The sequence below is a fragment of the Coregonus clupeaformis genome, chromosome 13 (assembly GCF_020615455.1).
Source record: "Coregonus clupeaformis isolate EN_2021a chromosome 13, ASM2061545v1, whole genome shotgun sequence".
Taxonomy (NCBI): Eukaryota; Metazoa; Chordata; class Actinopteri; order Salmoniformes; family Salmonidae; genus Coregonus; species Coregonus clupeaformis.
Window position 1 is genome coordinate 46,280,833 of NC_059204.1, and position 26,579 is coordinate 46,307,411.

Below are 26,579 nucleotides of genomic sequence, written 5' to 3' on the forward strand. Positions count from 1 at the left end.
GCCATCACAAAGCCCTGACCTCAATCCTATAGAAAATGTGTGGGCAGAACTGAAAAAGCGTGTGCGAGCAAGGAGGCCTACAAACCTGACTCAGTTACACCAGCTCTGTCAGGAGGAATGGGCCAAAATTCACCCAACTTATTGTGGGAAGCTCGTGGAAGGCTACCCGAAACGTTTGACCCAAGTTAAACAATTTAAAGGCAATGCTACCAAATACTAATTGAGTGTATGTCAACTTCTGACCCACTGGGAATGTGATGAAATAAATAAAAGCTGAAAGAAATCATTCTCTCTACTATTATTCTGACATTTCACATTCTTAAAATAAAGTGGTGATCCTAACTGACCTAAGACAGGGAAGTTTTACTAGGATTAACATTTACAGTCATTTAGCAGACGCTCTTATCCAGAGCGACTTACAGGAGCAATTAGGGTTAAGTGCCTTGCTCAAGGGCACATCGACAGATTTTTCACCTAGTCGGCTCGGGGATTAGAACCAGCGACCTTTCGGTTACTGACACAACGCTCTTAACCACTAAGCTACCTGCCGCCGATTAAATGTCAGGAATTGTGAAAAACTGAGTTAAAATGTATTTGGCTAAGGTGTATGTAAACTTCTGACTTCAACTGTATACTATTATTTACAGGATGGTATGTATTGTCCTGTATGTATTCTCTACAAGTAAAGTTTCACGTTTGTTCACTATCCTCTTTTTCTTTCATTTCTGGGTAGATTGATTGACTGTTCATGCCACTCGAAATATGACACACACCTAACCCAAACATTTCTCATGCAAATGTCCAAACCATAAATAAAAGTAGGATTGATAACACAATAAAAAATCTTCACCAGAAGTCATCAAGACGTGATACTCTCATAAACTTGAGTCTTTCATCAAACATATGGGTCCAAAGTAAAACCCAGAACGGTCAGACCATTTTGTGTGAAACCACCATACCGTTGTTTTCATAGCCAGTTCCACCAAATTGTCTACTTTAGTTGATTCTCTTATATTGTTGGACCAGATAAGATCAATGAGATATTTACAGATGTGAGTAGGCAATTATGGCCCTTAATTATGGAACCACTTATCTTCATGGTGGTCTAAAAGTATACACACACATCTGTTGGTACAGTGGGCTTTCTGTCTACTGAATGACAGAGTAAGGCATATTGACAGACTGTACTGTAAAGGTCCCCGTTTTTTCAATGAAAAGTTTTTAATGGATGAGGGACCTTCCCAGTACAGGGGGAAATTTGTTTCAAGTATCTCCAAAGGGGAAGGCACACAGCTCCAGCATCCCAGGGGACATAATTGGTCCCTAATGACCAGTCCCCAAATCCCAGTTAATGAGAGAAACACTGCTTGACAATCATCCCATCGGTTCAGAGGGCTTTGGATTTGTTGCTGGGGTGGCAGGTTTGCCTAGGAGTGTTTCATATTGTAGGATGCTGAGTGAGTGAGAGCTTGATTTCAAGCAGGGATTGGGGAGGTTTAGTTCTGGATGGGTTGGTATTTGTCATTGTCGTCCCTTCTCTCACTGCAGCACACACTTGTCTTTGTTGCTGAACTTCCTGCGTCTAAGCTCCAGCCCCCGCTCCAGACGCTCATCCTCCTCAACGGCCCTGAGGACACACACATAAACAACCACACAGTACTGCATCATATCAAACATATGGATAAATGCATGTGTAGCACATGGGGACGTGTGAAACTTACTCCTCAGCCTTAAGTGCCCCGCCTGCGTCGCCTCATTAGCTAGCTTTTGAGGTGGCGCCATCGGCTAAGACGCTTGAGAGAGGACGGTCATGTGTGTTTGTGAGGCAGAGGTTCTGAGTTCGCGCCAGATATGGGCCGAATCGGGAGGAAGTGGTACTCGCTGAGCAAGCAGCGTGACGTCCTTTACACATGCTTAGTCTTTCATACTGTATATGCATGGCTGTAACAAACAGATGGGCTAGTCTCACCCTCGTTCTTTGGCATCCATGTCTCTGACCAGCTCGTCCCGCTGGTTGACCAGAGAGACCAGTTCCTGCAGCAGAAGCTCCTCGCGGTGCTGCTGGGCCTTAGTGTTCTGCCACTCTGAAGAGAGGGAGGATGAGGGAAGATAGTCATTAGGTATGCACAACTGTTATAGGTCTACAGTCGTCTCACCGGTTGTGTTCAATGTAAATAAAGGTTGTGCTTATGCATTGGACTAACCTTCATTGGCCATCATGGCTCTGAGTTCTCTATTCAGCAGCTCAAATCGTTTCTCCAAGTCGTGCTCCTCCTGCCTGGGAATACAATACATTCGGTTAGCTGCCCTCTGCTGGGTACACAAACAGAGCATAATATGGCATATATAGTTGGATGGCACATTTCAGGTCAAACCATTTCCTCGTAACATAAACATGTTACGTATTCTTAAGAAAACTAGATGTGTGAGTGGTCTGGTATGTGTCTTACAGCAGCTCCAGGTGGTCCTGTCTCCTTATTAGGGCGTTCTTCTTGTTGACCAGAGTGAACCACTCCTGGATCAGCTTCTCTTCCTCGTCACGGTCGCTACCTGGAGCGAGGACACAATGTCCACAGTTAAAATGGCACCTTAGAGGTGAGATTTGTTGTACATACTGAGAAAATGAATCCCAGGACCCTGTGGCCTTTGATAAGCACACATAAAGGTATGCCTGACACAGCTCATGTTAGGTTTAGCACCTTTTGATATCTTTCTAATTCTCACCTGATTCCATCAGTCTTCTGAGTCTCCTCTCCACGATGCCTGCTCTGTTGTCAATGTGCTTTTGTTCACTCTCCAGGGCTTGCAGCTCACTCAGCACATACTGACTGGTGTCCTGCAGACGCTGACCAGGAAGATACAGAGACACACATTGCCAAAATGAAACAGACAACAGACAGATGGGAGGACATACAAGGACAGACACACAGATGAACATAGATAGATGACAGACAGGAGAAGGTCAGGAGATTAGAGGGAGAAACAGGAATAAAGGCAAAGAGAAGACCAGAAAGTAAACATGATACACATTAAGAGTAGTGACGGATAGGTTAAGCCACGGACTAAGAGCCACAGAGGCCTAGCAGTAAAGGAGTAGTGACGGCTAGGTTAAGCCACGGACTAAGAGCCACAGAGGCCTAGCAGTAAAGGAGTAGTGACGGATAGGTTAAGCCACGGACTAAGAGCCACAGAGGCCTAGCAGTAAAGGAGTAGTGACGGATAGGTTAAGCCACGGACTAAGAGCCACAGAGGCCTAGCAGTAAAGGAGTAGTGACGGATAGGTTAGGCCACGGACTAAGAGCCACAGAGGCCTAGCAGTAAAGGAGTAGTGACGGATAGGTTAAGCCACGGACTAAGAGCCACAGAGGCCCAGCAGTAAAGGAGTAGTGACGGATAGGTTAGGCCACGGACTAAGAGCCACAGAGGCCTAGCAGTAAAGGAGTAGTGACGGATAGGTTAAGCCACGGACTAAGAGCCACAGAGGCCTAGCAGTAAAGGAGTAGTGACGGATAGGTTAGGCCACTGGACTAAGAGCCACAGAGGCCTAGCAGTAAAGGAGTAGTGACGGATAGGTTAAGCCACGGACTAAGAGCCACAGAGGCCTAGCAGTAAAGGAGTAGTGACGGATAGGTTAAGCCACGGACTAAGAGCCACAGAGGCCTAGCAGTAAAGGAGTAGTGACGGATAGGTTAAGCCACGGACTAAGAGATACAAATGTCAACAGTCAAGTGGATAATAACATGACGTAAAGGTAAAGGTTTGAACTAACCAGAGTATCCTCCTCCTGGCTTGGGACACTGGACTCCTGGACTGGCGCTGTGCTCCTTGTCTCTGCATACAGATCAAACAGTGAGACTGGTAATTAGTATATTTACTGAAAAAGGAAAATCACAGAGAATGCTGCCTTTCATATCATGCTTAAGCATTGTGTCAATTTCTGTTGTCAGCTCCTTCAGTTCAGGTAAAATCTCCTGGTAAACCTCCTACCTGATTCTGAGGAGCCGTTCTTCACCTCTCTGTTTGATACACTTTCAGCTGACTGGACAGGAGACACAAACACAATAGATATTATAGGTGGAGAGAAACATGGCCTGGTGTCAATAGCAAAACATTGACAAATGAATAGAACATCAATCTCTGTTCAAACGCAAGAAAACAGTTTTAAAAGATGGGAAAATGGCTTGGAAGAAAAGATGCAGACAGTATTCAGCATGTACCTCTGTGCTGTTGGATGTGCTACTCTGTTGCTCCAGCCCATCCCCTTCATCCATGGACTCACTCTTCAGCCGCAAGCGCCTTTTCTTCACCAGGTCGGCATCTCTCACGTGACCAAATCCTGATTTTGCTGCAGAGGCGTGTGACCTGGGTGGAGGCACAGGGGTCTGTGACCCACCTGCTCCCACTTCCAAACCCCCAGCTCCGCTCCCTTTCTCTTCCCCCTTTGTCAACCGTTTAGTCCGGGGGGGTGGCACTAGGCTCCCATTGGGCTTAGAGGCCTGTTCTGTAGCACTGTCCTCCAGGAAGAAGCTACCTTCCTGTAGCTTGCGGGCACAGAAACGAGCAGCAGCATCCACATCAGAACCCTCACTGGGCTCAGTCACTGCATAGCTGGACTGGCTGCTGTTGTTCTCGATCTGAAGCACACTCAGCTCCTGGCCAGTAAAGTGGGTGCGGATCTGACACAGGTAAGTCATGACGATCAGGCGGTCTGGCACAGAGAGCAGCACCATGTCTGAGGGCTCCATTAGACGGGAGATGCCCAGCGCAGCAAAGCCATCAAAGGCCTGAGAGAGAGGGAGGGTTCAGGACAAAAATGATGACTTCTGTGTTCCTAATTGACATTATGTATAATTATTAAAATGTGATAATGTGATGTACAGTAAATATGTTTGTTATGCTCATTGACTTTTTCACCTTCTTGTTGTTTGACTTGATATCGTTGGTTTCCAGTGTCTCAAAATCTCTGAAAAGAACACCAGTAGTTAATAGAAGGACATGGATGGAACTTACTGGTACTATTTAGTGAGAACTTCAGCTGTATCCCTGTAAAGAGGTGGAATAATTATACCTTTCTTACATTCAGCTGTCTGGGTTGACTTCAAGTACATGCATGGACTCATAATAAAGTTGCTTGACTTTTCAGATTCAGACTAGGATGGAACATTGTGGGTGGGATTGAACTGATTAGTGATTAAGTGCTTACATCTTGTCAGGATGGAAGTGGTGCAGGATGGCACAGAAAGCCAGGCCATTACGCCAGGAGGTGTTAAAGTTGGTGACCTTCACTCCCTTATACCCCTTCGTAACCTCCTGGCACCACTCCAGCAAAGACTTGCTGGAGGTGACCAGCCCAGGACTGGGCAGTGGACCTGACATCTGAGGAGAGTGTGAAAGAGAGGAACAGAGGGAGAGAGACCTGTTATAGCTACTGACATTCCCATTGACATATTCAGCTGTGTTTGAAATATAATGAACTGTTGATACTTCTTATAAAAAATAAATATGAGAATCAAATGTACCTCCTGGCTGAGGACTAATACATCCTTCCTATAGGCTGTATCCTTGTCCGCCGTGGTAGTGGAGGGCCCTGGGGCAACTTCCTGAAGGAACACAGGAGAGGGAAGGGTTTTCTTCTTGCTGCGTCGGGGAGGTACAATGGTATCTGACGCTTGACCAGAGGTGACCTCCTTATCTGCTGGGGTCTGTCCATTGGACTGTGGCTCTTCACTGCCTGGACTGGTGGCTGGGGGCTGGTCGTTCCCCTGGGTTGTGGTGTCTGGTGCGGATGATTGAGCGGCTTTCTTAGAGCATCTCGTTGGGACAGCCAGGTCACTGGACTTCTTTTCCCCTTCAGCCGTCTCAGATCTATAGGGACAGAAATGGTCGAGATAAGATGATGGGGCAGCCAAGTAAAGTTAGCTGATATGTATAATTTCTGATTTAGTTTCAGTTATTATATGTCCTGCAGACAAACAAAAACAGTTCACAGTTAAGCACTGATCCAAGTCAATATTATTCAACTGTGAAAGGAGTTACAAGAGCCAGATGATATGATCTGATTAACTTAAAATCAAGCATTGCCAAAGCTGAACAATGTCATTGTCCTGCCAACTTACTGTTCATCCACCCCATCCACTGATGTATCCACAGTGCACAGAGTAGCATCCTGTTCTATCTCAATACCATCCTCCTCCTCAACCCCTGAATCAGGCACTTTCTCATTGAGGACTGTCGCCCCTGTTTCAGTCAATAACAAGCACTCCTCTTGGGCAGGGACACAGAAAACAGTAGAGAGCGCACACTTGTCTATTTCAAACCATGTATCAACAGGTACCCCATCTGTCACTGTTTCTGTCATCAGGATACTTTCCTCAACCTCCATTGGCTCCTTTGAATGGACTGTGAAATTCACAGCAGAGTCTGATGATGTCATACCCTCAGTGGTTGCCACCACCTGATTAACCTCAGTAATAGTTTCTGATGGGCTACTATTTGAGGAGGAGATGGCTATGGTAGAGGGCTCACAAATGATTTCCTGCTGCCCGTTCCTTCCATCTAGATCTAGGAGGTTTGGCTCAGGCCTGTCTAGACTGACTTCCTGAGGGATCATTGGTAATAGGGTCTCTTGTTCCTCACTGGCCTCGGAGGCTGGGAGATCTTCTGGGTTCAGAAAAGGGTCATCCTCATGGAAAGAGGGGATCAGGCGTTTCCTGAAGCGGGGGGCAGGCACAGGCACAGGTACTTCTGATGGCTCTTCTCCTGCCATCTGACTAATCTTAGCCAGCAGCAACATTTCCTCCTCAATGAGGCTTAGGTCCTCTTTGGGGGGTTCCGTAGTGATTACGTGAGGGACCTTGGGACATGTAGTAGGTGTTCCAGGTTGAGAGGGCGGTAGAGGCCATGGGACCACTGAGCTGACAGAGACATCTTTCTCTGGGAGATCTTTCTCATCATCACCCTCCTTTGCTAGATGAGGCACGTCATTGGCTCCATTCTCTCTGGATGTCACCAGAATGCTATCTGAAGAAGTTGTTTCCATGGCGAGGATTAGTGGTTTTGGAATGTCTTCCTCTTTAGCATCAGTGTTAAAAGTCTCCTTTATTAAGCTAGATTTGCTGCTCTCTTGTGCCATTGCCTCATTATTGCTATTATTATCGGGTGGTGGAACAGTTTTCTTTTTGATTCGCTTTGGTGGAGCCAGGCAACTGGCAACAGGTGCCGTGTCTTGACTAACTCTGTCTGGGCCTACTTCCTGAAGAGGCACTGGAGGAGAGTTTATTTTTTTTTTGCTGCGACGACGGGGAAGTGGCTCCAGTTCAATGGTTCCAGTAACAGGTCCTGCAGGAAGGGACCCCACTGATATGGCCTGCTGTGTGGACACACTATCAGGGCGGTTGACCTCATGTGGAGCAGGTGGTGGAGAAGAGAACACCTCTTGACTGTGAAACAGAGATATCAATGTTAGCCATCTGGCATGGCTACAATAGCAATTTCCCCAAAATGCGGATTGCCACACAATCCTCAACAACGCCACAGACAAAAGACAACGGTCAACAGCCAAGGCGTGGCAACAGTAAACATCAACACGGCAAGCTCACTATCAGCTATGTCCAACATTTCACTGGGTTCAGTTTCCAAGTTGTTTGCAATAACCTTTACTGTCACATGCAAATGCACATTCAGAGCACTAAAATCTAACAATTAAACTCTCTCCTCAGGCATGGTAGTAGACTGTACACAAAGATCTAAAAACCACAAGTTCATGTGAAATAACTTTACGAGAACTCTTTACAAGATCATTCAGTATAAGCAAAGAAAATACTGTACCACTCCAGATGCCTGAGTACAAAAACCCAGCCACAACCTGACAGAGCTCCATTCCTACTACATGAATACAATCTGTCTCGTTAAGCCATGCAGGAAAGTAGTGCAGAGAGTGACAGGAGCTCAGGCACTTACCCTGCATCCATGTACAACTCTGCTAGCCACACTGTGCCTATGTCCTCCTGCCCCATCTCAAACTCCAACTCATCTGAATCGCTGTCAGGCATGAACACTGTCTTGGTCTTTTCCTTGATTGTCTCTTTACAGGCTTTAGTGTAGTTAGCGATGGGGGTGGATTCATCTTTATTGTCCTCCAAGCACTCTTCATAAGCTATTTCATCCAGCTCTGCTTCTCTCAGTGGTGGGAAATCCTTTTTGTTTTCTACAGGTGGTAACACAGGTGGACGTACATCCTTCTCTGGTTTACCCTTCACAGTGTTCATCTCCTTCAGTGGTTCTGTGCTCTCCTTCAATAGTTCTGTGCTCTCCTTCAGTGGTTCTGTGCTCTCCTTCAGTGGTTCTGTGCTCTCCTTCAGTGGTTCTGTGCTCTCCTTCAATAGTTCTGTGCTCTCCTTCAGTGGTTCTGTGCTCTCCTTCAGTGGTTCTGTGCTCTCCTTTAGTGGTTCTGTGCTCTCCTTCAGTGGTTCTGTGCTTTCCTTCAGTGGTTCTGTGCTCTCCTTCAGTGGTTCTGTGCTCTCCTTCAGTGGTTCTGTGCTCTCCTTCAGTGGTTCTGTGCTCTCCTTCAGTGGTTCTGTGCTCTCCTTCAGTGGTTCTGTGCTCTCCTTTAGTGGTTCTGTGCTCTCCTTCAGTGGTTCTGTGCTCTCATTCAGTGGTTCTGTGCTCTCCTTCAGTGGTTCTGTGCTCTCCTTCAGTGGTTCTGTGCTCTCCTTCAGTGGTTCTGTGCTCTCCTTCAGTGGTTCTGTGCTCTCCTTCAGTGGTTCTGTGCTCTCCTTTAGTGGTTCTGTGCTCTCCTTCAGTGGTTCTGTGCTCTCCTTCGGTGGTTCTGTGCTCTCCTTTGGTGGTTCTGTGCTCTCCTTTAGTGGTTCTGTGCTCTCCTTCGGTGGTTCTGTGCTCTCCTTTAGTGGTTCTGTGCTCTCCTTTGGTTGTTCTGTGCTCTCCTCCAGTGGTTTGTTAGTCTCTTTATGTGGTTTGGTAGACTCCTTCAGAGGTTTGACCTCTTGCTCAATTTTGGTGATTGGGTCCTTGACCATCTCTTGCTCCACAGCAGCTAAACACAAAGTCTCCACTAAGCTTAGCCTGCCAGTCTCTCCAGTTGTAGAGAGCGTTGTTTCATTCTTGTGGGTCAACTGGACCGGTGATGAGTCTGTGACCAGGACTGGGAGTTCCTCTAATGCATCAGAAAAGGCTTCAGGTGGTAGGATCTCAAACTCAGATGGAGAAAGTGGTCTTGAGTATGGTTTTCCTACCTCCTCATCATTAGACATCATTAGGCCAGATGGCTGAAGTATGGAAGTCACAGTCTCATAACTAGGGAATGGGGATATTTGAAAAAATATTTAGGGGATATTTGAACAACGTTTTTAGGTTACATGTACAGCAGGCATGGAAGATGCAGTTATTTTTCAATAGACATTGAGACATATTTCAAGGTGACATTGGACACCTACTACAATTCATATTTCCATCCAATCTTTAAACATGTACACTGAGTGTACAAAACATTAGGAACACCTTCCTAATATTGAATTACACCCCTTTTACCCTCAGAACAGCTTCAGTTCGTCAGGGCATGGACTCTACAAGGTGTCGAAAGCATTCCACAAGGATGCTGGCTCATGTTGACTCCAATGCTTCCCACAGTTGTGTTAAGTTGACTGGATGTTCTTTGGTTGGTGGACCATTCTTGATACACACGGGAAACTGTTCAGCATGAAAAACCTAGCAGCGTTGCAGTTCTTGACACATTCAAACTGGTGTGCCTGGCACCTACTACCATACCCCGTTCCCCCATTCAAAGGCACTTAAATCACCATCTGAATGGCACACATTCACAATCCATGTCTCAATTGTCTCAAGGCTTAAAAATCCTTCTTTAACCTGTCTCCTCCCTTTCAGCTACACTGATTGAAGTGGATTTAACAAGAGACATCAATAAGGGTTCATAACTTTCACCTGATCAGTCTATGTCATGAAAAGAGCAGGTGTTCCTAATGTTTTGTACACTCAGTGTAGATTTTAAATCTTTAAAATTGGTTGAAACAAACGTTGTTATTTAAGCTTCGGATCTTATTGACGACATGTTTTCATAAGCAAAAGCTGTCGTTAACAAAATATACATATTTCAGATTCAGCCTCAGAGTCAAGAGTACTTAATGTCCCTAAAATGCCTGTGGCCATGCTGATCAAAGATGTCAAAGCTGAGCAAGCCTCGGTTGCCTGTCAGACTTACCCTCTGTACAGGGCACTCACTAACGCTCTCATGAAGACATCAACATCAAGACCCTCCTCCTGCACAGCTACAGGAACCTGCTCCAGCCTTCCCAAAACCTGCTCATCTTCCAACTCCTCTCTTGTACTTAAATCTGATGTGTCCACAGAACTTTTCTTCGACACTGGATCTAGATGATGCTCATTGTTGGCTTGTCCTGGGCCGACCACGGAGGAACCAGACTCACCTTCCCCTTCTTCACTCTTAGTGTCGACAACAGCACATTTTTCCAGGTATAATTTCTTCTTCTTCTTAGGAAGGTGAATGGGGGTCTCCTCATTTGATGGTGTGTCAAATGCTACTGAACTGTCACAGTCAAAGTAAATGTCTGTTTCTCTATTTTCCTTGGAGGGAGATGGGAGGGGAGTGTCCTCTAGGTACTCAGTCATGTGGATCTCTGCTACAGATCCCTGTCCAGATGGGCTGCCACAGACAGATATGAAATGAGACACTTGATTGGACACTAGTCTGACACCAGAATCCATAGAGCAGGTGATGATTTCTACTAAGTGGAATATGACTAGTCTCCAGAAAAGTTATAGCCTAAACGCAGTGTTATTGGCACTTTTGGGTGAGCATTAAAACATGTATAAAATGTAAACACCACCACAAACATGCATGTCTAGTGTAAATGTACCTCACACAGACACTTCATGCCAGGCCATGAGGAGTTTCACCCCCAGTAACTTACCCCGTTTGCAAGGTACTCTTTGTTGGCTCCAATGTGCTCATGCCTACTCCCTCTGCCCCCTTCTCCTTAGTTTTCTCCTCTAAAGCAGCCCATAGAGGCTGCTCTGCCTCTACAGCCCCCCTGCTAGGAGGACGCTTCATTTCGCATTGATCCTCTTCCTTTAAACCTGACTCTCCAGCTGGAGAAATGGCTGCTTCCAATGACACAAGCGTGTCTATCTGCAATGAGCGCTCCATGGTGGAGCTACCGAATACCTTTGTGGGGAGGTGCAGAGGGGGTGTAGACAGTGAAGTTGATGGTTCACTCTCTTTACCCTCCTCTACAATTGTCTCCTTGAGAAGTGATTCAGAAGACTGGGCTGTGGGCTCTGGGGTAGGTGGCATTCGGAACAGCTCTGATTCATCTGAGGTGATTTGCTTGTGCCCCTCATCTTTGCTAATGGCAGCTTCTGGCTTAACATCTTTGTCTGAGCTGAGAGGGCAAACGTATGGGAATTACATCAGTATTACTGTATAATTAGCCTACACACAGTGAATATTTACAGATCAGACACACTCAAAAGAACTGTAGGACATGGCCAGGCATCATCATACATTTGAACTATTGCCAATGATAACCACCAGACTATAATTCACACCTTTATGGTAAACTTTAACTGGGGTATCTCTGAGGTAATCAATTACTCTCGGTGGTATAGAGATGCCTCCCTTCCACACTTACCCTGTCTCCAGTGATTCTACGTCTGGCACTAACATGTTCTCATCTACTTTCCCCTGTTCCTCTCTAAGGACTTCATCTTTGATCATCTCCTCTCCAGAGTCCTGCTCTGGTTTCTGATCCTTAGCTTTCTCCTCCAGGGCCTCCCAGAGTGGAACCTCTGCCTGCGCCATTGCATCCTCAGCTATGGTCTCTAACGTAAAGCTGGATTGGATCATAGGTTCAACAACTTCATATTGAGGGGATTCAGCCATATTGGGTGTCTCTAGGCTTTCTGGAGTGGCATCCATGGTTTTATCTATAGAAATATAATTAGTGCTATTTGATAGTAAATCTATTTCTATGGTTTTATCTACACTGACACTGCCTGACAAGGGAAATGTGTCTGCTTTTGATGACAGATGGTCAGAAGAACTGAAAGAGAGACAGAAGGTGAGATGGAACAGGATATGGAGTGGGACAGAGGAAGAGAGAGTTAGACAATAAACAGGTTGACAAGATTAAAGGACATTTCGTAGAGAGGAACATTTTAATAAGATGTGCTCTCACTTACCGCTCTATCTGAACACAGTCAGAATCCCCTCTGTGTGCTTTGAAAATGCCTGCCTCCTCTTTCGTTGCATTCCATTCTGAACCATGTGACTCCTCTTTATTCTTGTTAGCTTTAACTTGAAGGGGGGCTGATTTGTGCCCATCAGCTTGTGATAATGAGGCCTTCTCATCCTGGGGTTGATGGCCCATCTGTTTCTTAGCCTCCTCTTTGGAGCCCTTAATCTCCTCAGCCCATGATGGCCTTTTTGCTTTGATTGGCTTTTTCTCCAGAGGAGGGAGCTCTTGAGTAGGAATACTGGATGGCTCAGCTGGTGTGGATGTAATACTGGGAGGACCTGCCTCCAGGGCAGCCATGTTTTTCATAATTTCCTTGTCTTCATCTGACTTGTTGAGGTCATATAAACAGGGAAAATCAGGTGTTGGCCTTTGTTTCTCCTGCTTCGTCTCCACAGGCTTCTCTTGGCCTTTGGCATGCTTCTCGGCTGCGTCTTCACACGTGATGTTTACAATCTCTGGAAGTGGCTTCGTGTCAACTGGCCTGTGCTCTATTTGGAGCTCCGTTGACGTCGGCATTTTTGAATATGGCACTCCAGTTGAATTTAAATCAGCTTCCTGTTCAACACTGAGGGACAGGGACACTGATGTCAAGGGTTTGAGCGTCAATGGAGATATTAGTCTCAGAAGTGGGTGTGTACGTGTGTGTATGTGTGTATATGTGTGTGTGAAGGAAAGAGGTGCTTTCAATAAACACATGAAGAGTGTCTGTGTAAAATAGCCAAGCATAATGTTTAGGCTAGTAAGAATGAGGATAAATCGTTACATAAGGATGAAAAACTAATTTTCGAAGAAACTGCCTTGAGAGGAAACAGTAGCACTGTCTGCTTGCTTTCAGAATGTCACACTTACCCTCCATTCAGATGTTCCATCTCAGTCTTCAAGGTGCTGAATGGTGACCTCTTTATTGTTTCCACTTTTGATGCTTCTTCATCTGCATTGTCCTCCAAAAATAAGTTACCTGCCATGACTGATGGATCAGGTGTCTCTATGATTATGTCATCAAAGTCAAACTCAGGCTCAGCCAATGGTGGCTTGTCTGCACTAAAAGGTGTTTTGTCCAGGGTCGAGGGAGAGGAGTCCTCTGGCTTGGCAGGTTGATAAGGCACTTCCTTGGTCTCATTGGATGTCTTTTTAAAGTCAGGCTTCTTTTCAGCCAATGGCGGGTTATCAGCACTAAATGCTCCCAGGATGTTGGTAGAAGGCTCTTTAGGGATAGTGCTCTCTGGTGCTTCTGTCTCTAGGCTAGAGAAAGGCCATGGAGGAGGGAGCGCTGGAATAAGCCCTGCTGATTCAGAGACTTCTGTGGGCGTAGGGCCAGAGATACCAGTTGCTGGGCTGCCATCTTGCCCAGAACTGAGGAACAAAGATACTTGGTGTCAGAGCTCTGACGTCGAGAGCAGGGAGGTTGCTGGGCTTGCACAGCAGGCAGGTCACACACATCAGGGTCATGATTGGAAGCACACAGTGGTGTTAGGGAGGGTTGTGAGTCGTATAGAAATTATAGTAGCAGTAACAAGACAGAGATAGGGGATGAGTAATCATGTGTAGGGAAGCATGCTATGTAGCTGTGTATAAGACACTACAGACATACATTCCACTCTCATGCCACTCTTTACCACTCCTCCCTGTTTGAGGCCATAAATAGGCCTATTTCTGCCCTTTATGAGTCTACAGGGATTCATCAGTCAGTAAGTCACACTACAGCATGTCTCTGCAACATTGCTGTGAAGCTGAAAGGATGTCAATGATTTCTTTCACTCCATTAAACACTTGCAGCCATTGGCAACCATTTTGAGGTTAGTCTCAAAATTATAGCAACCAATAGAGATGAAAAGGCCAAAGCTGCCCCATGTGTCAGAAAATCGTGAAAACTATTAATAAAACTTGGGGCTTTCAAAGTCAGTACAAACAAACCTCATGCATGTGCTTATCTCAAACTCACACCATACATTTTTCTCATGCTCATACTGTACCACATACGTACAGCTTCACAACCATATAACCTCTAACACTATATCACACCTCACCAACAGCATTTAAAAATTGAAGCGTGAGGTCCAAGCTGCGAAGTGGCTGTACGGTATACCATCACTAGGAACTCACCCTTTAATGGTACTGCAACCTTTCAACCCCACAGCTTTCTCTGACTCTGGTCGGCTCTCTCGGTCTCTCTCCAAGGATGCAGAGGCTTGATGGTTAGCGATCCGGATGGTGCCAGCAGTCCTGGGGGAGCGGAGAGACTCGTCCCCTCTGTTCAGGGCCAGGGGAAGGGTCTCACTGGAGACAGACAGGCTCTGCTGCTCTGACAGTTTCAGCCCTGGAGGGGTCGGGAACATAGACCAGTCAAACAAGGTTTCTTAATTTTATGGGGAAAACTATATATTATGCTATAATACAATACAGTAAATAATGTCTCACCAAGTGTAGAAGGACTGTGGTATTCCTCTTCTGTGAGAGTGTTTAACTCCCTCTGGATCTCTGTACAAAAGGCACACATAATGTCATGGGAATAACGTACAAAAATGTTATTTACATTTAAACATTGCATTAGTGGGTACAGTTTGGCATCGTTGACAGTCAACAGTGCATGACATGATTCATAGGAACGTCTTGTCTGAACTAAGATTTTACTGGCAGCAGTAACAGAATGATCTACTCCACTGGAGCTGCAACGGAACGTGTCGTACTTTCTACTAGTCGGTTGGGCTCACTTGGGGTGACGATTTCTCAAAGTGATTTTTTTCAAGGTCTATGTCCCTAGAGTGGGAAAATGTGTGATAGCAGTGCAGCAATGGGAGCTTTCTCTGTTATCACTCTTTCTGTCATCCCACCAATGGTTTATTAAGCTGCCGCCGTGCAGTTCATTTTCTTTATGGAGAGCTCTCAGCTATGTTTTGGAAGCGGTGCGTTGATGATATGCTCTTATCTATTCAGTTGTGGGGGTTTGGAGTTGGACACGCTCTGCTGTACGATAGACAGTTCAGTTTGAGTTGAGTCAGGTCTCTCTCTCTCTCTCTCTCTCTCTCTCTCTCCTTCTCCCCTATCTTGCTCTCCCTCCCTCTCCCCCTCTCTCTCTCTCTCTCCCTCTCCCCTCTCTCTCCCTCTCTCTCCCTCTCCCTCTCCCTCTACACTCTCCCTCCCTCTCCCCCTCTCTCTCTCTCTCTCCCCCCTCTCCCCTCTCTCTCTCTCTCCCTCCCTTCTCCCCTCTCTCTCTCTCCCTCTCCTCTCTTTCTCTCTCCCTCTCCCCCCTCTCCCCTCTCTCTCTCCTCTCTCTCTCCCACTCCCCCTCTCCCCCCTCTCTCTCCTCCCCCCCTCTCTCTCCCTCTACCCTCTCTCTCTCCCCCCTCTCTCTCTCTCCCCTCTCTCTCTCCCTCTCCCCCTCTCCCCCCTCTCTCTCTCCCCCCCTCCCCCCTCTCTCTCTCCCCTCTCTCTCTCCCTCTCCCTCTCCCCCCTCTCTCCCTCTTCTCTTCCATTCCCCTTGTGTTGGATATCAAGTGATCTGGAGCAGTAATCGCAATAGTCTTCCACTTCTATTTTCTATTAGTTTACAATTCTAAACTTGGTGAAAAAGGAATGGGAACAACATCAAATAAGGAACATTACATTTTCTTGCCCTCGGCTCGCAGGCCTGCTCCTGGAATATTGTGGTTGTCTCAGTCCTAGAATGGTTTTAATGATGAAACGAGACTGATGTCATAGACCTAGTTGCCCTCCCATGCCCTGATGGTATTCATGCTGTGAGACCTGTTGGTTTAGTACCTGACTGGGAGGCAGTGAGAGCTGCAGAAGGAGAGGCACGGACAGTAGCAGGAAGCAGAGGGACAGGCTTGGGTAGAGGGTCAGAGAGAGGGGCAACGACTTGGGCACGTTTACGGTGGTTGTTAGAGCGAGGAGAGGGAGGGTTGTGAGAGAAAAGACATTTGACAGGAGGTGAGGACTTAGGGAAGGAGATGGAAGGAGGAGGACAGTGAGGGTCACACAGAGCATCCAGGTCTGGGCTAGTCAGCAGAGGGACAGGGGCCATGGAATCCCTAGGAGAGGGACAGGAATAGGAGGGGGACAGGCCAGAGCCAGAGGGGCCACTGGGGCCTGACACAGGCCTGGGCCTCCCCCACTCCCTCTGCCAGATGGAGGCTGAGAGCAGAGAGTTGATGAAGGGGATAGACACAGAGAGAGAGGGTGAATGGGGAGACAAAGATTTATGATTGTGTGTAAACAGAGTTAGTTAGTTCATCAACCAGCATTAAGAGTGAAGACACAGCAACAAGTAAGCTTTGGCTCACCCTCCAAGATAATACAACTGAAGAGAAGCAAGCTACACAAGCTATAACCACTGAAGTAAGTAACACAAAGTGATCAGCGCTAGCAATAGAATGTGTTTCCATACTTGGCGGAGTGTTGGGGAGCTGAGGTTTGGGGAGGGATGGTTCTGGCTGAGATAGGGCAGTAACAGTGTTTTTGTCTTGAGGAGATGCAGCAGAGGAAAAGATAGAGGGGGAGGACGGACGCTGATGAGTTGATACAATCTGAGGTCTGAAGACATTTGAGCGAGCTGCAGTAGAGGAAGAGAGGAAGAGAGGGAGGGTGGGCATCAGGCATAAAGGAGAACAGAGGACAGAAAAATGATAGTGTAAGAAAAACTACAGCATCAGACACTCAAACCGAGTCCAACTTAAAGACATAGAATGGCCAATGTGATAAGCAGGTGGCCTTTGACCTTCCATGCGTCTGCTACCTCTTTGTGGGTCGGAGGGTAGAGAGGGTTGATGAGAGAGGCCAGAGGCCAGGGGCTCAGCTGGTCTGAACTGGGGCCGATCGGGGGCCACTTGGCCAACACCCCGGGGCTTCAAGTCCACTGCAGGGCCACACAGAGCCCCCGGGAGCCTACTCAGAAAAGACACAGGCTCTAGGAGCAAGAAGAAAAGGAAAATAGGGAAGTTGCAGATATAGATAAATAGCAGAAACCAATGAGTGAGAGCGAGGACTTCTGCAAATAGGCATGCTGCATGACATGCTGTGATGTTACTTTTACTTTTTCTAAACCACAGTTTCCTGTTAATAATGCAGAGAACATTTCTGTTAAATTACAGTAACACTGGTATTCTCTTCAGAAAAAGTATTCAACACAAGCAAGCAGGTTCAAAAGCGTCACTGGTTGATGTTGCTAGTCATTTCTATGTTGCTCAAATCACCCTCATAAGACAGCCCAACCTCAGTTATTACTACACCATGCCCTTGCTGGGGGATACTTTTGTTGAGCAAAATTAAAAGGCAATTCATAAGCAATTCAGGGAGTTCCATCATGCAGATTGAGAAACAAGTGAAGCTTCATTAAGCATGTGTCAAGGCAGCATCATTCAGTCTATCTGTCTGGCTGCAGGTACCTGAGCCGCTGCTGGGACGGAAGATTTTGGGCAGTGCCGGTGGTTGATAGTGGGTAAAGGCAGGCAGTGAGGACACTGATGATACTGAGGGTGGTTGATAGTGGGTAAAGGCAGGCAGTGAGGACACTGATGATACTGAGGGTGGTTGATAGCGGGTAAAGACTGGTACTGAGGGAACTGGGGGATCAGGGAACCTTACTGGGGGGGCTGATAGTGGGTAAAGGCTGGAGGAGGACACTGATGAAACTGAGGGCGGTACTGAGGGAACTGGGGGTCCTAGGGGCCTTGATGGCGCTGAGGCTGAGGGCACTGATGGAACTGAGGGCACTGATGGAACTGAGGGCACCAAGGGGAATGGGGGCACTGGTGGCCTGGGGGGCTCAGGGGAGGGTGGCACAGAGCGTGCATGTCTGGAGCGGGTTTGAGGACGGGGAGAGGGGGTCGGGGGGGTAGGCAGAGGGGGCCTTGAATGGAGGACAGGTGCAGTGCCAGCTTTGCCACTCTCTTTCCCACAGGCTATGGGATAAAGAGGGGATGGAGAGAGGGAGGGAGGGAGAGGTAGATGGAGATGAGAAGAGTATAAATTGAAAAAGATGGAGAGGGGAGTGAAGGATGAAAAGACAAGCAAAGAAGTGGAATGATATGACAGGTTAAAAATGAAATGACTGTCATAAATCAGATACAGCTTTATAACTGACATCTCCAAGAAAACTAGCTAGCTGCTGCATAGCATAGACATTGTTTCTAAGTACTACTGTTACTCTCTATTACTTTCTTCTTGGCATTCCGGTATCTTTGGGGAAAGTATCTGATTCAATGGAACATTTGAAGATGTAATGTGGTGACTAATGTAAAATCATATCACATAGGATCCATCAGTTCTTTGTATTGTTACAATTGTCACGTGTATAGAAATCCTTGGATATGATTTTTCTTTCAAAATCATTTAAAATCATTTATACATGAGGTACTATGGTAGGATGATGGGAAAGGTGTCACAAAGGTGAAAACCAAAGGCTAGAACAAGATGAAGAACAAGAGGGAGAGAGGTAGGGTACCTATGACAGGGGGATGTTTTAGAGGAGAAGGCCTCCTTTCTGGGGGGCGCACTGGACGAGCAGGAGGAGCTGGCAGAGGAAGTGGAGAAAGAAAGTGTGAGAAGGAAAAAGTAGGGACAGGAGATGATATGTGATAGAAAAGTGAGGATGCCATCATTCAAGTCATGTGACAGAAAGGAAGGCAGAAAATAGAGAGATGTACAGCAGATATAGAGCATCAAAGAAGGTATGGTTTTATCTAATGATGTATGTATACGTTTATGATTCAAGTATACCTGCGGCAGCTTTGCTAATGCTAGCTCCAGCACTGGACCTCCTGTCTTCCTCCTCATCGCTCTCATTGAAGTCGTCAAGGTTACCGATGTCTGTGGGTTTGACACTCATCAGACTGGCCAGACTCTGCATGTCCTCATCACTGTGGGAGAGTAACACAGCATTGTCACCTTGACAGATAATTATGTTATTACTGATGTTATTACTGTAGTATGGGTGGTAATTATGAATCTAGTGGGATATTATGGGATGGACTCACGTGGCTTTCCCCTCTCTGAGAAACACACAGGACAGGGAGAGCTTCAGAGTTGCCTCCACCACCTTGACAGACAGGGGCTTCAGCTTCAATGTCAGGTCTTGCTGAGTGGGCGTGGCACTGGCAAACTTCTTCATATTCACGTCCACTGCAGCCAAGACCTTACGTTGACCCTTTGTCTCCTGCAAGGCAAGCAGCAGGAATACATTCATGAGCGGGCTTAAGTGGTACCTTTAGATGACCTTTAATGAACATTCATATTTCTATGCTGTCTGTTATGAGCTACTGTAATTAGATTGAGGCAGAAAGTACACTCACACTCTCAATGACAAACGTCCAGTCTTTGTCTTCAAACACATCAGAATGGGGATCCTAGTGGATAAGTATAGAGATAGAATGAAAATAACAGAGAAATATGACACATATTGCACAAATGTTTGTATGTTGTCAATTTACAATAGAAATGTCTAAAGATGAATTATCACAGAGACAAATAGCTCTGGAACAGTGTCCTCATGAACACCCATGGGGTGATATTTACCCTGAAGAGTGTGACAGAGATATCCACATTTTCAGGTACCGGCCACACCACCATCCCTCTGTATGGATTCTTGATGCCCGGCTGCCATCCATGAAGCTAGAGAGAGAAATCAAGAAATCAAGACTACATCAAAACATGATACAAGTTATGGAAATGCATCCCTGACATCCAAGTGGGATAAGAGATGTGCTGTTTATCTTTTAAGTAAAATTGGGTGAGTATTTACCTTGGAGCACATACGCCTATTTCTTCTGGTCCAAACCACTCTCACTTTATCTGGTTGCCTGAAATCATAGAAAAATGGTGATGCATCAAAACATGAGACAAGAGACCGTGAGAAAAGCAATAAATTGTTTTGTAACTTCCTTACATTTTGCAGCATACGGAAAACTGTTGAGCATGAAAAACCGAGCAGCGTTGCAGTTCTTGACACACTCAAACCGGTGCGCCTGGCACCTACTACCATAACCCGTTCAAAGGGACTTCAATATTTTGTCTTTCCCATTCACCTTCTGAATGGCACACATACACAATCCATTTCTCAATTGCCTCAAGGCTTAAAAATCCTTCTTTAACCTGTCTCCTCTCCTTCCTCTACACTGATAGAAGTGGATTTAACAGGTGACATCAATAAGGGATCATAGCTTTCACCTGTATTCACCTGGTCAGTCTATGTCATGGAAAGAGAAGGTGTTCCTAATATTTTGTACACTCAGCGTGTTTAACAAAAACACGCTCTAATACAAACACCAACACCAAGTTCTGTAATATTTGTTTGTTATGGAACAATTTTCTGAGAAGAACGAGGACTGCTCCCCCAGTCAGTTACTGGTGGTTTAGTTACAAAGTATGGTTTGATTTACACAAACAGATTAATGCAATGGAATCTAACAAATGTTATACAACAGATGAAGAAGAGGGTGGATAGCAGACATTAATGGGGATCTTGTGAGAGTCACATAATCACAATCAGCTGTCAATGCCCCAGGGGCTGGAAGAGACACAGTGTGTGTGTGTGTGTGTGTGTGTGTGTGTGTGTGTGTGTGTGTGTGTGTGTGTGTGTGTGTGTGTGTGTGTGTGTGTGTGTGTGTGCGTGTGTATGTGGACCAGAAGTCCCCACAAGAATAGTAAACTAACAAAATTTGACCAACTTGGGACATTTTGTTGGTCCCCACAAGGTCAAATGCTATTTCTAGGGGGTTTAGGGTTAAGGTTTGAATTAGTGTTAGGGTTAGAATTAGGTTTAGGGTTAGGGTTAGGGGCTAGGGTTAGTTTAGGATTAGGGTTAGGTTTAGGGTTAGGTTTTTGGGTTAGGGTTAAGGTTAAAGTTAGGGTTAGGGTAAGAGTACGGGTTAGGGTTAGGTTTAGGGTTAGGGGTTAGGGAAATTAGGATTTTGAATGGGACTGAATTGTGTGTCCACACAAGGTTAGCTGTACAAGACTGTGTGTGTGGACATGTGAAGCCATGGACCCTTGCTACTACGGTTCTATACTACACAACATATTGTAGCTTCGGTCTACACTTCCCTTACAAATGCCTTCCAGATACATCACTATTGAGAATGCCAAACATTGCCTCATACACATCATCCCAGTGGTACCGTATTAGCAATCCATTGGCATACCATGGTGACTACCTCATTTAACACTTGTGGACTAATTTGTAACATCACACGAACTTACGGAATACATCTCACACCCAGGCAAACTGAATTACTGTAAAACTTAATATGGTTTTCTATATGTCTATTGGTGAAATATCAGAAGTAAATGTTGGTATTTATTTTACATAACATAATAATGCATTCCTGAAATATGAATACATGAAATATGTCATTCACTTGAAAAACAAATGTTTGAGTGTTTGTCTGAGTCATTTCTGTTCTATCTTCCCTCAATATGTAACATTATACCAGTGTCGCACTGACTGGGAGAACATTTCAAACCATTGTTTTGTCCATTGTGTTTGTTAGACAGACGGTGAAGCGCTGGCTTCTGCAAAACAAGAAGAATGGAAGGAAACTGCACTAAGGCACGTGACCTGGCTCATTGCACTTTCTTGAGGGCTTTTGAGGGTGGGGTACCTAACAAGAGGAAGGAGCTATATTGCTCAATCACTTTTAACCTATAGTCCGAAGACCCTCCCACCATGATTTTTTTATGGTTTAAGTATCCCCTCCCTCTTTGTATAGCTTTATAATGTGTATCCGGAATACAGTTGAGCTGATTGCTCACTTACATTGCTTGTAAATTGTAATACAAGCAAACAGAAGGCTGTGTTTAATATATTTAACATCTATTCGTAACGTATTGAAGTTCCTCTGTAAGAGACTCCTCACTAACACTAGAGAGCATTGGGCTAACGCAACCTGTTGAGGAGAACATAGAAAAGCAGGCCAAATTCAGTTCTGTCTCGGGTTACAGGCTTGTTATAGCTTCATAGCGGATGGGAGCCAAAAGGCATGTTTGGGTGGGGAGGGGGCTGGTTTGAAAGCATAGTGGCATCACAGGGCACAGAAATAGACGGGCAGACTGGGACAGGCAAACCCATTAGGACAGGAGAAAGCATGTCCATACTCCTTCTGAATAACCAGAGACCAATATGACTCACATCAAAAACCAGGCCGCTGTGTCATGCTCCAGCTGTCATAAACCCAACTAGAGGCAAGACTGATCCTTGGTTGAGTCTGAAGACTTTGACCCACCTGCTAACTAAAAGCTACAATCAATAGTGAGGCTGTCTCTCAAAAAATCTCCCCCTCATTGGTTATCATGTTAGAACAGCTTATGACAAAACATGAGATGGACAGTTCGATCACTCTTCATGTTTGTGTTATTATAAGTGATATCCAGTTCAACTATTGGGTGCAAGGCGCCAAGGATTATGTATGGACATTGTATCAGATTCAAACAGTCTTTGTTTAAGCCTACATCTTATCTACTAAGAAAGAATGATCTAACCACACTACTGTACAGTACACAATAGCGTATACTATTGCTCTGTTGCAACATGACTAGATAAGCAAGAACATGCCATGGTTGGCAGGCCTGATTGCAAATGACATCATCGTTGTATAGCCTACTATGGTGCAACTCAGACACTCATTAAAAGATCTTAAAAGATCGCATTGAAAGATCTCCCTTACCATGGTTAATAGAAAAGAAAAGTGCTAACTAACTTTAGTATTCCGCTAAGAGTGAAGACACTGTTTTAATTTCATCAATCATTAGGCTATTGATGGAGGCTCTTCTCCTCTTTACTTAAGATCGAAGTAGGCAAAGGGTAATTGATGGCATCATGTCAACACTGATGACATCAACACAGGTCTCCTAATTAACAACACAAATGAATAAATACCAACAAATCCAAATCATAGTGAAAAAGAAAAGCTAAACGTTATATCACTCTGGAAAACAATTCCCCTGCTACCCATCATAATGATCCAGATCCTCCTGCCAGTTGAGTGGACTGAAGTAACGGCTGTCATTTATCAGTCTGACAGTGATGTTGTAAAAATGTACGCTGGGAGTCGGGAAGCAAGTACAGGGAGTGCGTTTAATGATAAATAAAACATGGCACAAAACAAGAGTAGCGTACAGACAGGAACAGAGTAACATAATCAATAATGCCTATGGAAGGAACCAAAGGGAGTGACATATATAGGGGAGGTAATCAGGAAGGTGATGGAGTCCAGGTGAGTCTGATGAGGCACTGGTGTGCGTAACGATGGTGACAGGTGTGCATAATAAAGAGCAGCCTGGTGACCTAGAGGCCAGAGGGGGAGTATACGTGACAGATGTATTGATGCGTATTGGGTGCATAAAAGCTACGTGGAAATGTAAAGGCTCGATAAGCTTCTGTTATTCATATTACTGTATCAAAGGAAACCAACCTGGGCTGTAATGCGGGACACTCCAATTAATATGATATGCTATGGTATGTATTCATCTGTGGATGTCCATCATCCATTTCGTCTGATATGTTACGAGTTGCAATTCGTTTAATATGCAACGAATTTGCTAAATGTATGATATGATACGAATTCCAATTTGTTGTGGCTAATGTTAGCTAGGTGGCTAACGCTAACGTTACCTAGGTGGCTAACGTTAGCTAGGCTAGGGGTTAGGGGTTAAGGTTAGGGTTAGGAGTTAGGTTAAAGGGTTAATGTTAGGGGTAGGGTTAGCTAACCTGCAGTTGCAAAGCAGCTAAAAAGTAGTAAGTAGTTGCAAAGTAGCTAAAACGTTGTAGGTATACTGAACAAAATTATAAATTAACTATTTTACTGAGTTACAGTTCATATAAGGAAATCAGTCAATTGAAATAAATTCATTAGGCCCTAATCTATGGATTTCACATGACTGGGCAGGGGCACAGCCAATGCTCCCACTTGGGAGCGCATAGGCATTTTACATTTTAGTAATTTAGCAGACGCTCTTATCCAGAGCGACTTACAATTAGTGAGTGCACACATTTTCATACTAGCCCCCCGTGGGAAACGAACCCACAACCCTGGCGTTGCAAGCGCCATGCTCTACCAACTGAGCTACAGGGGACACCCACTGGGAAGCCAGGCCCAGCCAATCAGAATCAGTTTTCCCCACAAAAGGGCTTTATTACAGACAGAAATACTCCTCAGTTTCACAGAAATACTCCTCAGTTTCATCAGCTGTCCGGGTGGCTGTTCTCAGATGATCCCGCAGGTGATGAAGCCAGATGTGAAGGTCCTGGGCTGGCGTGGGTACACGTGGTCTGCGGTTGTGAGGCCGGTTGGACGTACAGCAAATTCTCTAAAATGAAGTTCAAGGCGGCTTATGGTAGAGAAATTAACATTAAATTCTCTGGCAACAGCTCTGGTGGACATTCCTGCAGTCAGCATGCCAATTGCACGCTCCCTCAAAACTTGAGACGTCTTGTGGAATTGTATTGTGTGACCAAACGGCACATTTTAGGGTGGCCTTTTATTGTCCGCAATACAAAGTGAACCTGTGTAATGATCATGCTATTTAATTAGCTTCTTGATATGCCACATCTGTCAGGTGGATGGATTATCTTGGCAAATGATAAATGTTCACTAACAGGGATGTAAACAAATTTGTGCACAAAATTTGAGAGAAATACGTTTTTTGCGTGTATGGAAAAATTCTGGGATCTTTTATTTCAGCTCATGAAACATATTATATATATTTTTGTTCAGTATAGTTGCTATTTAGCTAAAATTGTCAGTGATGAGATTTGAACACGCAATCTTTGGGTTGCTGGACGTCCACGTTATACACACACCCATACACCCCTGCTTTCCCCTTAAGTAACCTTCTGTTTTAAGTAACAATACCAAACGTAACATACTGATTTAAGTGTCCCGGATTCACGTTTACTATGGTAAATATAGAGACCAACAAGGTTGCAACCAGGCTGAGGAAACAACTAACCACATCTGCTTCCTGTAAGTGTAACTCTTGTCACTTGTAATGAAATGGGCTACGGCCTGTTGTGGTTTGATCAAATAATGGAAGAAGTTATTTGACATGAAGCATAAACAGTGGTAGGCTGCGGAAACCTACTTGTAACATATAACTATTACAAGGAGAAGAAACGCCCTTCATGGGAGCAGTTCAGACAACGTGCATCAATGGGATGTTGTGAAAAGTAGCCTTGTTAGTTTTAAATAAATAACGTAACCTACCATTTCTTAGTGCATTCCAACACAAGTTCTTGATAGGACGCCACAAACTGGAATTTTGAAGCTTTCTTGCCAACGCGTTGTAATCTTTTCCAAACCGAAGTCATAATTTAGTTGAGGTATTACAAAGTTTAAAAAAGTAAGTTCCTGTTTCTTCTCTCTCCTTTCAAAGTAGGCTAACCTAAGGATGGTTGTACAATGACAGTTCGTGGTGCGTGAAACCGATGTCTTTAGGCTGCGGTGTTCAACAGGGACACGCCGCCGATGAAGTTTCATTGAGTTGAGTCTACTGTCGCCATATAAACTAAACGCATTGAAGAACAAACATGTAACACGGAACTACCGTAGCCGAATTATTAACAATTTATCAGCGGAACCGAATCCACTGTCGTCCGCATTTCAACACTTCCACATGATCAGAATAAGAAAAGCAACAGGTAGTCAGTCCTATTCCCAAGGAAGTCAGTGTTGACAATTCATTCAGGTATATAATAGTTGTCCTTCAGCCAGCCAGCAATGGATAAAAAACTGTCAGATAAAGCCACCATAATACATTTTACATTATAGATTATAGTGAGTGGAACACGCTCCCCAAGTGGTAGTCTATCATTTGTTGCGTCTGTGTGGTGCAGATAGAGAACGGGAGCGGTATGCAAAGCATTGATGATGCGGCAGTATGCAAAGTTCCTTGTCGCTATCTGCTGCCTATTGGTACAACAGTGGTAACAGCTATAACTTCTAAGACTTTGGATTCGGTCCATTGTAAGCTGCCACTGCCAGAATGATGCCCAGTGTAGCGCATATACATTAAGGGTGATTCAGATGACACTAATACAACTTTGCTGAACTTTATTCAAAATGAATACTTTATGCTGAATTGTTCAGTCAAACTATTCTAGAAATTCTGCAGGATACATTGTAGCCATTTTAAAAGTGTTCTTGCCTATTTGACACTTTTATCCTAATCGCTTATTTACATTTTAGGAATAGCCTTTAATTTCCTTACTTCTCTAAAAGGTCTGTGATTCAGTTTGGGCCAAGACACATTGTACAATAAGATAATGCATGAATTTCCATGGGGAGAGATGTCCTGGCC

The 26,579-nt window shown here is 45.1% G+C and overlaps 1 protein-coding gene across 7 annotated transcripts; it reads right to left on the reverse strand.

Moving 5' to 3' along the window:
- Positions 1 to 561: 561 nt before the first annotated feature.
- Positions 562 to 26,115, reverse strand: LOC121579617 (titin). Of its 7 annotated transcripts, none has more exons than XM_045224467.1 (32): positions 25,487 to 26,115; positions 20,029 to 20,086; positions 19,803 to 19,898; positions 19,580 to 19,633; positions 19,265 to 19,443; positions 19,008 to 19,147; positions 18,733 to 18,801; positions 17,942 to 18,190; positions 17,675 to 17,851; positions 17,026 to 17,196; positions 16,678 to 16,842; positions 16,050 to 16,424; positions 14,709 to 14,768; positions 14,394 to 14,607; positions 13,140 to 13,643; positions 12,235 to 12,855; positions 11,685 to 11,885; positions 10,965 to 11,435; positions 10,235 to 10,696; positions 7,960 to 9,312; positions 6,117 to 7,439; positions 5,520 to 5,865; positions 5,204 to 5,376; positions 4,915 to 4,963; positions 4,218 to 4,784; positions 3,988 to 4,039; positions 3,770 to 3,831; positions 2,725 to 2,845; positions 2,451 to 2,550; positions 2,205 to 2,278; positions 1,970 to 2,084; positions 562 to 1,627 (listed from the first exon to the last, which is right to left on the reverse strand). In XM_045224467.1, exons 1-32 carry the CDS (start codon positions 25,588 to 25,590, stop codon positions 1,540 to 1,542), a joined length of 8,793 nt encoding a protein of 2,930 aa, XP_045080402.1. In that variant the 5' UTR covers positions 25,591 to 26,115; the 3' UTR covers positions 562 to 1,539. The 7 variants fall into 7 exon arrangements, with proteins under 7 accessions (XP_045080402.1, XP_045080401.1, XP_045080400.1 ...); XM_045224466.1 differs by having other exon boundaries at positions 2,725 to 2,836; positions 11,685 to 12,095; XM_045224465.1 differs by having other exon boundaries at positions 11,685 to 12,095.
- Between the last annotated feature and the right edge of the window lie 464 nt (positions 26,116 to 26,579).

Excerpts from the sequence above, each read along its gene's own strand:
- LOC121579617 (XM_045224465.1), bottom strand. The coding sequence starts at position 25,590 with ATGACTTCGGTTTGGAAAAGATTACAACGCGTTGGCAAGAAAGCTTCA. Across the intron at positions 14,608-14,708 it reads CCACAGTCCTTCTACACTTG|GGCTGAAACTGTCAGAGCAG; the intron begins GTGAGACATTAT and ends CGACCCCTCCAG. Across the intron at positions 2,085-2,204 it reads AGCCATGATGGCCAATGAAG|AGTGGCAGAACACTAAGGCC; the intron begins GTTAGTCCAATG and ends CCCTCTCTTCAG.